At 39.6% G+C, this 14,800-nt stretch overlaps 1 protein-coding gene and 2 non-coding genes across 4 annotated transcripts; all 3 read left to right on the top strand.

Moving 5' to 3' along the window:
- The first annotated feature begins 1,927 nt into the window (after positions 1-1,927).
- On the top strand, positions 1,928-10,921 carry KANSL2 (KAT8 regulatory NSL complex subunit 2). 2 transcript variants are annotated; one of them, XM_063426052.1, is made up of 9 exons: positions 1,928-2,253; positions 4,342-4,520; positions 4,701-4,815; positions 4,966-5,129; positions 6,073-6,239; positions 7,107-7,203; positions 8,252-8,505; positions 8,711-8,812; positions 10,282-10,921. In XM_063426052.1, exons 1-9 carry the CDS (start codon positions 2,003-2,005, stop codon positions 10,399-10,401), a joined length of 1,449 nt encoding a protein of 482 aa, XP_063282122.1. In that variant the 5' UTR covers positions 1,928-2,002; the 3' UTR covers positions 10,402-10,921. The 2 variants fall into 2 exon arrangements, with proteins under 2 accessions (XP_063282122.1, XP_063282120.1); XM_063426050.1 differs by having other exon boundaries at positions 8,630-8,812.
- Positions 7,288-7,421, top strand: LOC134576873 (small nucleolar RNA SNORA2/SNORA34 family). The gene has a single exon (XR_010085886.1). It is a non-coding gene; the product is annotated as a small nucleolar RNA SNORA2/SNORA34 family (small nucleolar RNA).
- Positions 10,061-10,196, top strand: LOC134576877 (small nucleolar RNA SNORA2/SNORA34 family). Its single transcript, XR_010085887.1, has one exon. It is a non-coding gene; the product is annotated as a small nucleolar RNA SNORA2/SNORA34 family (small nucleolar RNA).
- Positions 10,922-14,800: the final 3,879 nt, after the last annotated feature.

Raw genomic sequence — 14,800 nt, 5'->3', positions numbered from 1 at the left:
AAAAGAATTACAAACATCAGGCCTAGCAAATTGAGCTGATAAAAATATAGTTTTCCCCTTCAGTTTGGTTAATTCAGATACTCCTTGTCCATTTCTCACAATATTAGCAATTAATCCTGGAATAAACCCAATACAGTCCTATCAGATTAATCAGACTTTATATAGCGCCAACACATCCCACAGGGAATTACAAGTAAACCATGGGGTCATTTATCTGGGCAGACAGTCCGCATAACCCATAGAAACATAGAATGTGACGGCAAATAAGAACCATTCGGCCCATTTAGTCTGCCCAGTTTCTAAATACTTTCATTAGTCCCTGGCCTTATCTTAAGTCTAGGATAGCCTTATGACTATCCCACGCATGCTTAAACTCCTTCACTGTGTTAACCTCTACCACTTCAGCTGGAAGGCTATTCCATGCATCCACTACCCTCTCAGTAAAGTAATACTTCCTGATATTATTTTTAAACCTTTGCCCCTTTAATTTAAGACTATGTCCTCTTGTTGTGATAGTTTTCCTTCTTTTAAATATAGTCTCCTCCTTTACTGTGTTGATTCCCTTTATGTATTTAAATGTTTCTATCATATCCCCCCCCCCCGTCTCGTCAGCTATGTCTACTATCCTGGAGCCCTGGGTTTAGTCCTCCATCTAAACATGGCCGCCAGTCTCTCCGCCTCCTCCTTCCTGGCTGCACGGTTCGTGAGTCACCACTCGACTCTCGCCGCTGATTGGTTGTCGTTTAACTGACGTCGCGTCGTGCGCCAAACCCCCACACCTCTGCCAGCCCAGCATCGAACTCGCCTGGCCGCGAAAGAATGTCGATCCAGCCAATGAGAAGACGCGGCTGGAGCAGCGGGGCGTGTCCTGGCGGGGTGGGAGACGGAGAGCCTCCCGCAGTGTAATGTCTTGGTGTGAGAGCAGCGGCGGCCAGGCAAGTAAAATGGCGGCTCTGGGAGGGAGAGTGCTGAGTCATTCCATGGCATTGCGCTGCCCTAAATTCCCGGGTTACTCTGTATAACGCCGAGCGGGGAGCCGCGCTGCTGGCGTTCTATGGCGTGTTTTTATTATGTTTTAATGAGAGCGGACAGGGATTGCAGCGCCTGCTAGGCATACAGAGCCTGCATGGGTGTTTAATATGTATTACAGGTCCAGGGATTATTTATATCAATCAAGTAATCTGTGTGGGATTGCCTTCATTACTTCAAACATCTAGCTCTACACCGTGATATGTTCAGAAAGCCTTTTTGGCTGGCTGAGCGTCATGTGGATTGCAGTCCAGGACATCTGATATGCAACATACTGCACAGCACCAACCTGTGACGGTGTCACTTGATTTATGTGTAAATGGCATGATTTGTAATCCTCACCCCTCCCCCTCCCTCCCCAGCACGTGTCATCATGTCCCTATAGTATGTGTGCACAAGAGCTCACACTCTTTTGTTTTATTTTTTTGCCGGGAAATGCAGGGGTTGAGCTCAGCCGTGGGCTAGCTAAGCAAATGTTTCCGATATGGTAAAACGCAACATCTTGTTGTTTTTTTCTCTTCTCTGCACTTCCAGAGTTAATGCAAATCACTGCCATGCAGCAGAAACTGCATTTAATTTATTTTCGAATGCTTGTGGGAAGACTTTACTTGTATGGCTTCCACGGTCTATGGAAGAATTGGGTTAATATGTAAAGGGATTTAATGTAAGTTGCCTTGGCGTGTACTTTTCACGCAGGTTGGTGGCACACCTAAAGCACATGCTGCTGTTCCAGGAACTCATGAAGATGTTTCCCTTAATGATTAAGACTTAATTTGTTGACTTCCTCCCGCAGCATTGGCTTAGGCGGGCACTTTTCGATTGCTGGCCAGCAGCATGAAGAGGGGATTTTATCCAGAATGTAGTTATTTTAAGTACCGAATAATTACTTTGCTTTTTATTTTTACTTGTATAGACATGTACCGGTTATCATGCTAAAATACTAATCTACTTTCTTTGCATAGCAGCTTCAGACATGAATAGGATACGGATCCATGTTTTGCCCACAAGCAGGGGCCGATTGACCCCTGTCTCCAGAACTCAGGAACCTTTGTCTTGCTCATTTGCACACCGACCATGCACTCAGGCCAGGTTGGAGGGCTATGAATTCTGCATCAAACACATTCTTGAAGACAAACAAGCCCCTTTCAAACAGTGTAGCTATGTTTCCACCAAGAATGGTCGTCGCTGTTCCAATGCTGCTCCTAAGCCTGAGAAAAAGGATGGGTGAGTCATCTGTTTTTTGTGTCCACTGAAATAAACCTGATGCATTGCATGTGAATTTCTAAATACATGTAATTCCAGTATTGTATACCAGGGTCTGTTTCCTTCAGACAATGCAAACTTTTTTTTTTTATTAGAACTTTATATTTGTTCTGTATTTTATAATGTTTGAACAACTTGGTTCTTCCAAGGCCATGAACAAAAATGAAACATTTATAAAGCAAGGAATCTTCCCAGGATATTTTTTTTTTTAAATCTTGTGTTTACTTATTCCTATTATTTAACAATTACATGTTTGTGAGGTCTGTTAAAATACAACTAAATGTAGACATCTACACTTCTGTATTTAACACCTGCATCTTGGCTCTTTTAATCATTAATATTCTCACCATTGATATAGCGTGAACAGATTCCATAGAGCTTTATAATATTATAAGAGGGAGGATTTAAATATAAATAGGACAATTACAGGAATGTTAGGTTGAAGAGGATCCTGCTCAAAAGAGCTTAGTCTGTCATTATTAGCTATGCCCTTATAAATAGGAGAGGACTACAAAAAGAAAAAAAAATGTGCCAAGACTAAACTCTTTAATGTATTATATATCATACATTTAAAAATAAACTCACAACCAGATAAGTGACAGTACCTTGTTCTTTTACCCCTGTTAACCTATTGCATGCATGTTCTGTATTTTCTCTAATAGAGATGTATGCACATGGCATTGCAAGTTAACTAATTCACATGCTTTGCATAGCAAATCATTTTAAAGTAAAATACATTTTATAAAGAAAAATGAGGAAGTGTTGGTTCTTCTCTAAAAGAAAATGGAGCATCACATTAAGTAAAATAATTAATACGACTTATGATTTTATAAATGAACTCCCTCTTGGCCCAACGCAACCGTAGCTTTCAACCAATGATCTGGTGCCCCATCCCCTGCTGGAGGAGTCAGAGCCCCTTTAAATGCGGAGTAAAATGTTCTCACAGTGCTGAAATGTCCTACAGCCTCTGCACACTTCCAGCAAAAAAAAAAAATCCTATCTAGTAATGTCATATTAACGATATGGGTGGGAGTAAATGAGCGGGACAGGAGTGGTGCTTAAAGGAACACTATAGGGTCAGAAATACAAATGTTTGTTCCTGACCCTATAGTGTTACATGAAATATTTAGAACCCCCATGCGGGTCAGTGGGTGCTGGCACCGCCCCTTTTGATTAGATCATCCGTATTGACCATCTAAGTCAATCTATATTGGCTGAGATTCTGAGGGAAGTGGGGGCGGAGCCAAATGTCCCGCTGACCAGTTGGCATCTCCTCGTAGATATGCATTGAATCAATGCATCTCTCAGGAATTTTCCACCTCTCTGTGCAGAACATAAAGGCGCTGAATGGCATCTGAGTGACTGTCACTGGAGGCGTCTCTGAAAAGGCAGTGTTTACATGAAAATGCCTGCAGGGGCAGACTATATAGACACCAGAACCAATACATTAAGCTGTAGTTGTTCTGGTGACTATAGTGTCCCTTTTAGGGAAAACTCCAAACATCTAAAGCACTTGCATAAGTGCTTTATTTGTGTAGTGTATTCTCGTCAATTTTTAAATTTGACAAAAAGTACAGTTTTCAATAGAAATTAGCACATTTATAAATTTTCCTTGTTACAGTCACTTGGCTGTCAATCTGACAACAGGTCCTGTTACTTCCTGCTATGGTTAGCTCAGTGGAGCTACACAGAAGAACACCTGCCTTGCATTCAATGGAAAGTCTTTTCATTGAGAAGTCCATGATTGGATAGCCAAAGAAAGTCTGAGTGGGGTTACAATGGGGGTGGGCTTTCAAAGACTTCAAACAAGAAATCTGCCACTTTTGCAAGTTATTTGATTATACCCCAATTAAAAAAATGCAGAGTTAAATGAATGCATGTTTTTGTGCAGGGTATATATATACTACACTGCACAACAGTTGAAGGGGTAAAAATTAATGGTGAACTTGGCACGATTAAATACCAAACAATTGCACCGCCTCGATTTTACATACTTGACAAAGTAGATGGAGGGGAAAAGATGGCTTACAGTTTTGCTCTTTCCAATAGAATATCCTACTGTGCAGAGCATGCACGCAGGAATGCATTGGCCATTCAGGCCCAAATGAAAAAGTCCAATCCTGGACCAACCAGTGAGTCTCTCTTATACCAGTTAAGTGCTTATTCTCGTAGTGAACTTGGTACACAGGCACAGGACAACAGCAGAAGTGAGGCCAGCAGGATTCTTGGTATGTAATGCTTCGATATTTCACCAAATCAAATCTTTGTACTCAAATGTGTTTAGTTTTAACAATTATTATTATAACTCTGTTGGAACCAGGGCATGTTAAGGTGGTTACAGTTTAAAGGGATTTGCCAAGCTACATATACATTTGGTGATTAATAATACAATCATAACTTTTTGGTAGATGAAGACAGCCTAAGTGACAGTGAACAGGACACTGTAACAGTAGACCAGACGTGGAGGGGGGATCTAGACAGTGAAGCTGACAGTCTGGACAGTGATCAGGAAGACCCTCTGAAGTAAGTACTTTGTGCATCTTTACTGTTGTGTGTCAAACTGTTCTTAATAATAAAGGTTTTAAAGCAAACACTCAGAACATTATTCATATTATAGAATAATGATTTGAAGGTTTGAGTTCGTTTTTGCCTCAACATTAAATTTTCTCTTAGGCATGCTGGGGTATATACAGCTGAAGAAGTGACTCTTATAATGCGTGAGAAGTTAATTCGTCTTCAGTCTTTGTATATCGACCAATTCAAGCGGTTGCAGCATTTACTTAAAGAAAAAAAACGGAATTACTTGCACAGTTTGAAAGCTGAAAATGAAACTATTGGTAAGTATCAATTCTAAACCAAAAATTTAGCTTTTACCATTAAAGGGGTATTCTAATAAACATATCCAACCCAATTGAATGGTTATACTGCCAAGATTATGTGGGGGCACTCTTTTCTGGTGTTTTTCTTTTTGTTTGTTCTCATTTCAAACATTTTTATAGTGACTTAATAAAAAACAAGCTCAACCCAGAGACTGTCCTTTGTACAACCCCCAAATCATTGAAAATACCTATATAGACTGCTGATATTGTATTTTTGGTACTGTTGTGTTCTTGGTGCCATCCCCTGCCATCAGTTTTAAGCAGTTTAACAAATTAACAAAAGTTGTGGGTTTGCAAAGCCACCACAGACATGACAACACGCAACTTCCACATTGGCAATAACTGGGCAGGGGAAAGGGATGTCTGTGCCTCCATCACAATTTTTGGGTAGTCCGGTCAAACAGTTTCCCTATTAACAGAGGGACACACAGTGTGCCCGCAATGTAATGGCACAATAACCCCATCTTCAGTTTTGCATGATTATGGTACCTAGCCAACCTCATTATTTTCTGTGTACATCTATCATTTCCATAATAAAGGCACAACTATGATAACTTGTAGTTTTTATATTTAGAAATATAAAAAAAATTATACTAATTTAATCACTCATACTTGGTATTCTTTCAGATGTGTTTTTCATTTTTAAAACACACCAAAAAAAATAGTATATGGAAGAGATTACAGGATCCTCCATAAAACGTTATATAAATATTCAATGAGGTTCCTGTTCCCATCATATGTTCTTGCAAAAGCTCAATTTTAGAGACCATTTGTGATTATTTAATAAGCAATTTAAGAGGCCACTTAAAGTTGTTGTTGAACAGTAAGCACACAATTGAACAAGATTCTTACGTTAACATGTTCTGCTGGTTTCAGCTACCTGGTGTGTTCCTTATTTTAGGGAGCAGCCTTCTTACTGGTCCAGAGGGTCTTTCTTCTAAAGAACGTGAGACGCTTAGAAAGTTGAAAGCATTACGACGCTACAGAAGGCGTTTTGGCGTTGAGGCGCTACTTCATCGACAGCTGAAAGAGCGACGCTTGTTGGCTACTGACGGAGCATCCCAGCAGGTAGCTTTTATGACTTTTAAGACTCAATGTGTATAGTCAGACTCCTGGTTCCAATAACTTGTCTCTACACCTCAGGTGGGATTGGAGATCTCCACTGACCTTCATGTTCCTCATGAAATCTATACAAAAAATAGGGAAGGGCACCTGGATAGTGGCTGTACCAATAGTGCTACAGTACATTTATTGAAGGACCAAGGTAGTGTCCCCTGCATTGAAAAAGGGTGTCATCTGAAACATTTGATGTGCACTAACATCGTACTTCAATATTCTGTAGCACTTTGGTACACCCACTATCCAGTTGTGCTACCCTAATTTTTTTTCTACTTCTGTATATATTATCAATGTTTTTGAGCTACAGTGGAAGGGGTGAATGCAGCAGAGGAGTGCCTTTTGGGGGGCTGCAGTAACCCTTACCCTCTATTTGTTCCTCAAGAAAATGTGCTCTGTGTTCTATGAGCAGAGACCAATTTGAGACCTCCTGTTCTCCTCACTCTCTGGATGTGGCTGAGGGGCAACCGTAAACGTTTTCTGCTTTCAAATAGTGCAGATATTTTGTGTTTTACTATTTAACACCAGGCACATTGCTGCAGACATGAGGAAACTGAAATTTCATTATTTATACACAGTGTGTGTGTGTTTTAATGTTGCTAGCATTGTGTATGTCTAATTCAGGTAGTGGGCTTTGATATGTTTCTAAATTATAGGAAATTTGTCATGCATTTCTTTTATGCATGTATATAAATGTCTGCCATTTAAAAATGAGCTTTAAAGTATAAAATATTCTGTCAAACAGTATTTAATGTAACAACATATTTTTGATTTCTTTACTAGAGCATTGTAGGATTAACCCGTAGTTCTTTTATACAGGCTCACACAACACGCTCCAGTCAACGATGTCTGGCCTTTGTTGATGAAATACGCTGTTCTAACACTAGCCTCCCCATGACAAGACATTGCTTGTCACGTATCCTTTTGATTTTGAGATTTTATTAAAAAAGTGATTGTGCTGGACATGAGACAAAATAAATATGAAAATTGTGCTTGGAAATTGGCCCTGAATCAAGGCTGGTGGCTTGCTGTAGCTGCGGGTTTCAAGTAGGAGCCAAAAGAATCTCTTCCCATGGTCTGTTGGCTGTGCCAGTATTCTTCAGGGCTCAGCCAATTCAGTTGGAAGGAACAGTATTTGTTACTTATATAATATATATTTGCTGTGCAGTTATGGTTAATAAAGATTTGGGAGAGAGAGAAAGCGAAATTGCTTTAGTGCGTGTACATATATTTAATCTCATTTTCCAATTGTATACTGCTAATCTTACGGAGATGAAAAGTAACCCTAACTGAGCTACTAACTTTCAGCAATTAAAAAAATAATCTTATGGTGTGTATGGTTCAAATAATTGAGTAGTCTAGTTTTAATTTTGTACTTTACTCAATATCCATAGAATATAATGTTTCTGTTTTGTTAAATATAAATGCCCACAGAAAATATAGCTTGCAAAAAATAGCATGTTAAACGCAGTATGAATTTGTCCAGTAAATTATCAAACCAAAACAGTCTAGTTTAAATTTATATTATTTCATGCATCCCCCTATGTATTATGTGGTCCCTGTTGAGCCAGCAACTTGAAATTATTAGTTTCTGATATACCCAATCATTAACTTTTTCAGGCAGTTTTATATAGCAAAGAAAAGATCAGGAAATTTTAAAGTCACTGGAGTTTTTACAGTGATATTTCAGACCACTTTCCATGAGTGTGCTTGATATATAATTAGTTTATATGAACATTAAATGTATGTGATTTTAACTGAAAAATAAGAATGCAAAAATCTTGCATTAACATTTTGGTTATTTTTAATTTATTTTTTCCGATCATCTGATGGAATCTACTACGGTTAAATGCTTTCATAAAACAACAATGTTCACTTTAATCTGGACAATGTTTTTTTTTTTTTTTTTTTTCCTTTTCTTCTTACACCACCACACTGTTTTTCCCTAACCTATACTCTTCCAGATATCTGCCAAGACAGCAATCAGGTTCTGTTCAGACTGTGTGCAGGTTCTGAAGAAGTCCCTTGTAACAAACCACAACCAGTCAGCCTTTCTGAAGAGCCAAGATGTCCTCTTCATTATAGGTTGCCTTCTCCAATGTACAAGTCTGAACCAGTTCTGACTGTTCCGGTGCAAATGGATGTAGCTCCTGTGGAGCTGTACATGAGCGCTGCTGAGTTGCAGCCCACTGAAAATTTACCACTGGAATTCAGTGATGTGAGTCTTGAATCTTATGATTTACATGGTCAATTGTTGCAATGATTGCTATGTCATCGTCTCTCCCGCCGCCCCGCCCCCCCCCCCCCCCCTCCCCATATCTCATTCTAATTTCCTGTGATAGGACCTTGATGTTGTTGGGGATGGTATGCAATGCCCACCCTCTCCGCTTCTTTTTGACCCCTCTGCTGACCTTGCTGTGAAGGATATTTCAAGGGCACCACTTGACATACTTGCTGAAGAATCTCAAAGGACCCCTGGAAACCAGTCTCTCCTGACAGCACAGTCTCTGGAACGTTCAGGACAGGTACTTTTCACTTTGTTCATTCAACATTATACGGAATCTTTATGCAGCTGTAGCTTTGATCTCTCTGTGTTTAGGCAGTAAATAGTAGTATTCAGACATTTCTTAATATTCAGTTATAAAGTAAAGAAACCATTATCATTAGGGGATTAGTTATTACAGAAAAGCGCATGATCAGGTTACATGGAGTATATACTTACAACTAAATGTATTCACTTAGTGCAAGTTATACACTGTGCATATAATAAAGTACCATTAAATCCTTTAGATAAGTTTTGCAGTCTAAAGGAATTGATGTCTGAGGTGCTAGTATACAGCAATACATCTCATTGTGTAACATTGGTGCCCTATAATGCATTTGTAAAGCCAGTGACACTCATGAACTCTTGATGTAGCTGAAGGAGATGCCTGTAAAAATGTTTAACGGTAGGAAATGTACTGCAGTGGGTGTTTCTTTATTATTTTTAAAGGTTGGCTAGATTTCCTCGGCTCTGTTTCCCTTTGTGAAGACATTTGTTGGGTTGGGGTGGTTTACCACATTATATCAAATAGACCTTACATAGCTAATATACAGCTTGTTATATACTTAACTTGTGCTCACTTCAGCAGACAAAACAGGAGATGCTTAAATGAACACTCAAACATAAAAAAACCAAATGTAATCGTTGCCATTAGTCAGATTCATGGACAGGGTCTACGAACCAAATTCACTCCATTAACCCCTTAAGGACCAAACTTCTGGAATAAAAGGGAATCATGACATGTCACACATGTCATGTGTCCTTAAGGGGTTAAAGGGCAACTATAGACACCCAGACCTCTTCAGCTCAATGAAGTGGTCTGGGTGCCAGGTCCCTCTAGTTTTAACCCTGAAGCTGAAAACATAGCCGTTTCACTGAGTGTTAATTCAGTCGCTAGATGCGCTTCCACGATTCTCACTGTGAAAATCACAGTGAGAAGACGCTGGACGTCCTTAGGAAAGCATTGAGTAATGCGCATTTGGATTAGACGTCGACAGGGGGTGGAGAGTTCTCCAGCACAGAGGGAGCCTGGCACTGGAGAAAGGTAAGTGGCTGAAGGGGTTTTAAACCCTTCAGACCAGCGGGAGGGGGGAACTAACAACCCAATAGTGCCAGGAAAACGAGTTTGTCTTCCTGACACTATAGTGATCCTTTAAGATGTAGTGGTTTGGGTGTTTTTTTTTTTTTGTGGGTTTTTTTTTAAGAGCTACATTTTCTTGTCACTGTTTATATGGCACTGAATCAAGGCTAGTGGCTTGTTGTAGCTACTGGTTTCAAACAGGAGCCCAAATCAACCTCTTTCTGTGGTCTGTTGGCTGTGCAAAACATTCTTTGTGATTCAGCTAATTCAGTTGAAAGAAACATTTTTTATTTTTATTTTATATTTTCATAGAAATATGGTTACCTGCTTATGGATCTAGCGTAACATGGTTTTATTCTATTTTTCTCCAGAGTCATATGCAGACAGATGGGGCATCCTCTTTGTTGCTTGCAGACCGTTCCAGTGACCACCTGTTATCGCCAGTGTTTTCTACACCTAATGGAAATGTGGACTCTTCCTCATTCACTTAGCGAACAGAGTGGGAATGAGGGTTTAAAGTTGTTCAAACATTAACATCTAATCAACTTAATGTGATTGTTTATTTTCCACCACCTTATGGAAGCTAAATAAAATCCCTACGTTCCTTCCAAATGATAACTGGATGGATCTCAACTCAAGATGGCCTTATCTCCAATACGTTTAATGCCAGTAAATGTTTATATATACAGTCATAAAATGAATAACTCCTTAAATGTTACTTCCACTTTTTTGTTAACCTGCTTTGCCAAGGTTTTCCTTTTTATGATTGGTACTAGCATTTTAGAAACTACAGAAAATGCACTACAGTTGCAGGGAGCAAATGTATAAATCTATACAGAGTGTCAGAAATACTAATGAAAGGTTTTCTTCTCTCCATTAAGGAGTATTTTTACTACTAGTGTCTTACAAGCTGGTTTCTGTTTGCACCATTCCTAGTATTAAATATGACTGAAATATTTCATATTTTAGGTATCACACCTTACAATAAAGTAATTGTAGTTCTGATCATTTGTACTGAATCTTTTATGTTCTTTCCCCGCTCTCCTTTTACTTTGTGTTCGAATGGACCCTGCAGTGCATTATAGTAATAGCATTTAAAATACATTTGATTATAGTGGCTTTCTATTCTCCCAGATTTTATATCTTCATTTTCACATTTCTCAATTACAAGATTCATAAGAGTAAGTCACATTGGACGTGTTAACAAAGTGGGTGTGTACGTGCCCCTGTTTGTCCTAGTGAAACAATGGATTTAGTAATAAAAGTATGGAAAGTGAGGAAGCATATCATTCCTGATGACACATGGTAGTATTTGAGTTGGTTCCTGCCATCAAAGCATAAAAGACAGAACTCTTATAAGCCAAGTATTAAAGTGCGACGTACTAAATTATGTCAGCTGGTGGGAAAGACTGATCCCAGCCGCGGAGACCTAATGCGCATGCGTGGCAATGCAGCGCATGCGCATTAGAGCTCTCCATAGGATAGCATTGAAAATGCTTTCCTATGGGGAGTTGAGCAGCGCTGGAGGTCCTCACACAGCGTGAGGACGTCCAGCGACGCTCTAGCACAAGTTTTCTGTGCTATGGACCAGGAAGTGCCCTCTAGTGGCTGTCTAGTAGTTTTTATAAAAACTGCAATAATTACAGTTGCAGGGTTAATGGTAGTGGGAGTTGGCACCCAGACCACTCCAATGGGCAGAAGTGGTCTGGAGTGCCCCTTTAATTCAATGTATCTATGAGGAGATGCTGATTGGTCAGAGTGGTGTTTGGCTGAGATCATCATAATTGGTGATTAGTCATTTCTGATTATCTCAGCCAGGGGGCTAGACTTGCACAGTGCTGCCAAAAAGGTGAGCTTTACAGCTTTGTAAGGACGGGCTGTCCACCTTAAATGTGTTGCCACTATCGAGTCAAGAAGCCCTAGTTTAAAAGAAAGGAGGGTACTCATGTATTTGCTTCATATGCATTTCAACGTACATAGACCACACATGATGGTATTATGCAGTAAGATTCAGCCCATAAGTTCAAAGGCAGATATCAAAATGACACAAATCAGCAAAGACTACCAGGTATAGAAAAATACAGTTTTAATCCTGCGAATCTAGATTGCTGGACTTGTAAGATTAATCAAACTTTACCAACCTCCATTAAATAGCAGGTCTTCTTCCCTAAGCAGCATCTGTCTCACATCTGACGAGGCAAAGTCGGTCTCCCAAGATTAACCCATTAGAGGAAGGATAACTTCAATATGCAAATGTAACACTTTTTTTTGTACGCTATATATGCAAACACGTGATTAATAGACCAAAGTAAAGTCATACACCGCATTTATCTCAAGCAGTGTTATAGGAGATGTATACATATATAAGGTATTCCAAACCTGAGACTAACAAGTCAAAAATTCTAGTGTAAAATTATTATACACAAAACACATCTAAAGTGTGTGTGTGTGTGTGTGTGTGTGTGTGTATATATATATATATATATATATATATACACATACATATACATACACACACACAGAGTATTAATTTCTAAGCCCTCCTAATATCACAGCGTATAATTTAGAAAAAAATGAATAAAAAACGTGTATATCTTTGAAAACTTTATTATCCAAATTATAAAGAGATCACTGTTCACATTAAAAAGAAAAGGGCCAGCCTCTTTCGGGGCTCTTGACGCCCTTGGCAGGCAAAGCTGTGCAAATTTATCTGATTCATACAAAGCCTTGACCGGGGTGCTATCAATCGACACTGAGGCCCTAGGCAGTGTTGGAGACCCATTACAGCTGAGGGGTATTCCGGTAAATGGCGGTCCACTGACCGATCCCTCACTACACAATATACCTGGCTCGTCTGCCTCCAATTCCACTTTGCAGCGGATCCTCGCCAAGTAATTTCTTTGCACAAAGTGACGTCTTACTCTTGGCCCTGTATCAAGCCTGGCTGGCGGTGGACTGGCTACCTGATAACAGGCATACAGCTGAAACTGGGAAATTGTAAAAATGTGCAGCATTTCTGACATATACTACTAATTCCTCGTGTCAATCTTGCTTAACCCCTTAAGGACCAAACTTCTGGAATAAAAGGGAATCATGACATGTCACACGTCATGTGTCCTTAAGGGGTTAAGCCAATGTGATTCAACCATCTTGTATTTTCATGCCTGCAATACAAAAATCAATCATTTAAAAATAAATAAAGGAAAAGGCCCTCCGGTATCACAGGATGCAGATTTAACCCCTTAAGGACCAAACTTCTGGAATAAAAGGGAATCATGACATGTCACACATGTCATGTGTCCTTAAGGGGTTAAACTAGTGTTGATAGTATGATATTATAAAAGGTTAACTACTAGGCTGGGATAGATATGTATAATAATAATAATAATCACGTGTCCAGTTGTGCTTGTGAAAGGAGCTTACTCAACGAGGATGTCTAAAAGGTCTCTTTATCTATATTGCTCAAACGTTAACTAGCTGTAAATGTTACTGTAATAGGTAGGTTAAGGGAAGAATCTAACCAATAATGAGTGTGTTAATCATCTTCCAGTGGGTGACTAGGAATTGCTCATAGAGATCATGTGACACGTGACCTATGACATGGGGGCAGTGGTTGCTATGAAATGTGTACACAATAAGTGCAAAAAACAAAAAGATCACTGCAGGTGTAAAAGCAAAGCAGAGCGGACCTAAAATAAGTTGCTAGCAGTTGAAGAAAGGCTCAGGGCTCAGTGAGGAGTAGAGATATGTACAAGAAATGTTTTGTGGAATAAGATATTGTTTCACACCACCAAGTGGCAGATGTGATGCATCAATGTTACTTTGCATATATAATACATGATGTTCAAAGCAATATATATATATATATATATATATATATTTTTATTTTTTTTATTGTGATCCTTGTCTGCAGGTAGCACGGTCCTCTAGGGTAAACAACAGGCACAGTCCTTTTATTTGCATATAATCCAGGCATTTTATTTGTAAGTCCACACAGGAGACAGCAGCAAATGAAAACATAAATATAACACAAATCCCTATAAACAAAAACCTAGCTTGGCTGAGCACTTACTAAGTTCAGGTTCCCTATCTCTCAGGGGTTAAACTAGAACCAAACAATATTGGTTTCACCAACCTAGTGTCTTTGTCAGCTCTCTGCACTCCCAGTGCTCCAAGCCAGCCTTGACTGCTTCACTTTCTGCACTCCCAGTGCTCCAAGCCAGCCTTAACTGCTTTCCTTTTGCACTCCCATTGCTCAGTCTCCTTGACTCTCTCACTGGAGAGAACAGTATCTCTCCTACCTGCTTCCAAAGAGGAAGCCAGCAACCCCCCTCTACCTGCCTAGCAGGAAGTGGTTTATTCCCACTGCTACAGCTGATTATCTGCAGCTAAGCAGTGGGTTGGAGACAGTTCCAAAAAACTCTGTCCTGGAACTTATTTCTCCCAGTTGTCTGCAAACTGCGCAGTGCAGCATTGGCCCACCCTGCTCTCCAAATGCTCCACCCCAGGGGCCCATAACTAAACTCTGGTTTGGGTTGCCTACAACACAAACTACACATACTCCCCCTGGGGTTAAATGGCCTCTCTGCCTTCACTTTATCACAATATATATATATACATATACACACACACACAATTTACAGTACAAGGTCAGACCCACGGTCACTAAAAGGAGTACATCCAGGTGGTCACCTCTTGCGCAAGAGGTGGAACTCTGGCAGGGCCTGCAAAAATATTGGCTTGGTGAGCATACAATAAAATGTAGGCATGCTAAAGCAGGTGTCTTCTTTTTTTTTTTTTTTTTTTTTTTAAGATTCTTTATTTTCGTTTTTCAAGGTAAAAACAGTTTTACAGAAAGAAAAGGTTAATAGTAAGGTAATAACAATGTGA

This window comes from Pelobates fuscus, chromosome 1, assembly GCF_036172605.1.
Source record: "Pelobates fuscus isolate aPelFus1 chromosome 1, aPelFus1.pri, whole genome shotgun sequence".
In the NCBI taxonomy this organism is placed as follows: Eukaryota; Metazoa; Chordata; class Amphibia; order Anura; family Pelobatidae; genus Pelobates; species Pelobates fuscus.
The sequence above is the reverse complement of the archived record's forward strand: the minus strand, read 5'-3'. Positions and strand labels throughout refer to the sequence as shown.

Bases quoted from the DNA above. Each gene is read 5' to 3' on its own strand.
- KANSL2 (XM_063426050.1), top strand. From the start codon at position 2,003: ATGAATAGGATACGGATCCATGTTTTGCCCACAAGCAGGGGCCGATTG. The intron at 7,204-8,251 runs GTATCCTTTTGA...ATACTCTTCCAG, and splicing joins GACAAGACATTGCTTGTCAC to ATATCTGCCAAGACAGCAAT. The intron at 8,813-10,281 runs GTACTTTTCACT...ATTTTTCTCCAG, and splicing joins CTCTGGAACGTTCAGGACAG to AGTCATATGCAGACAGATGG.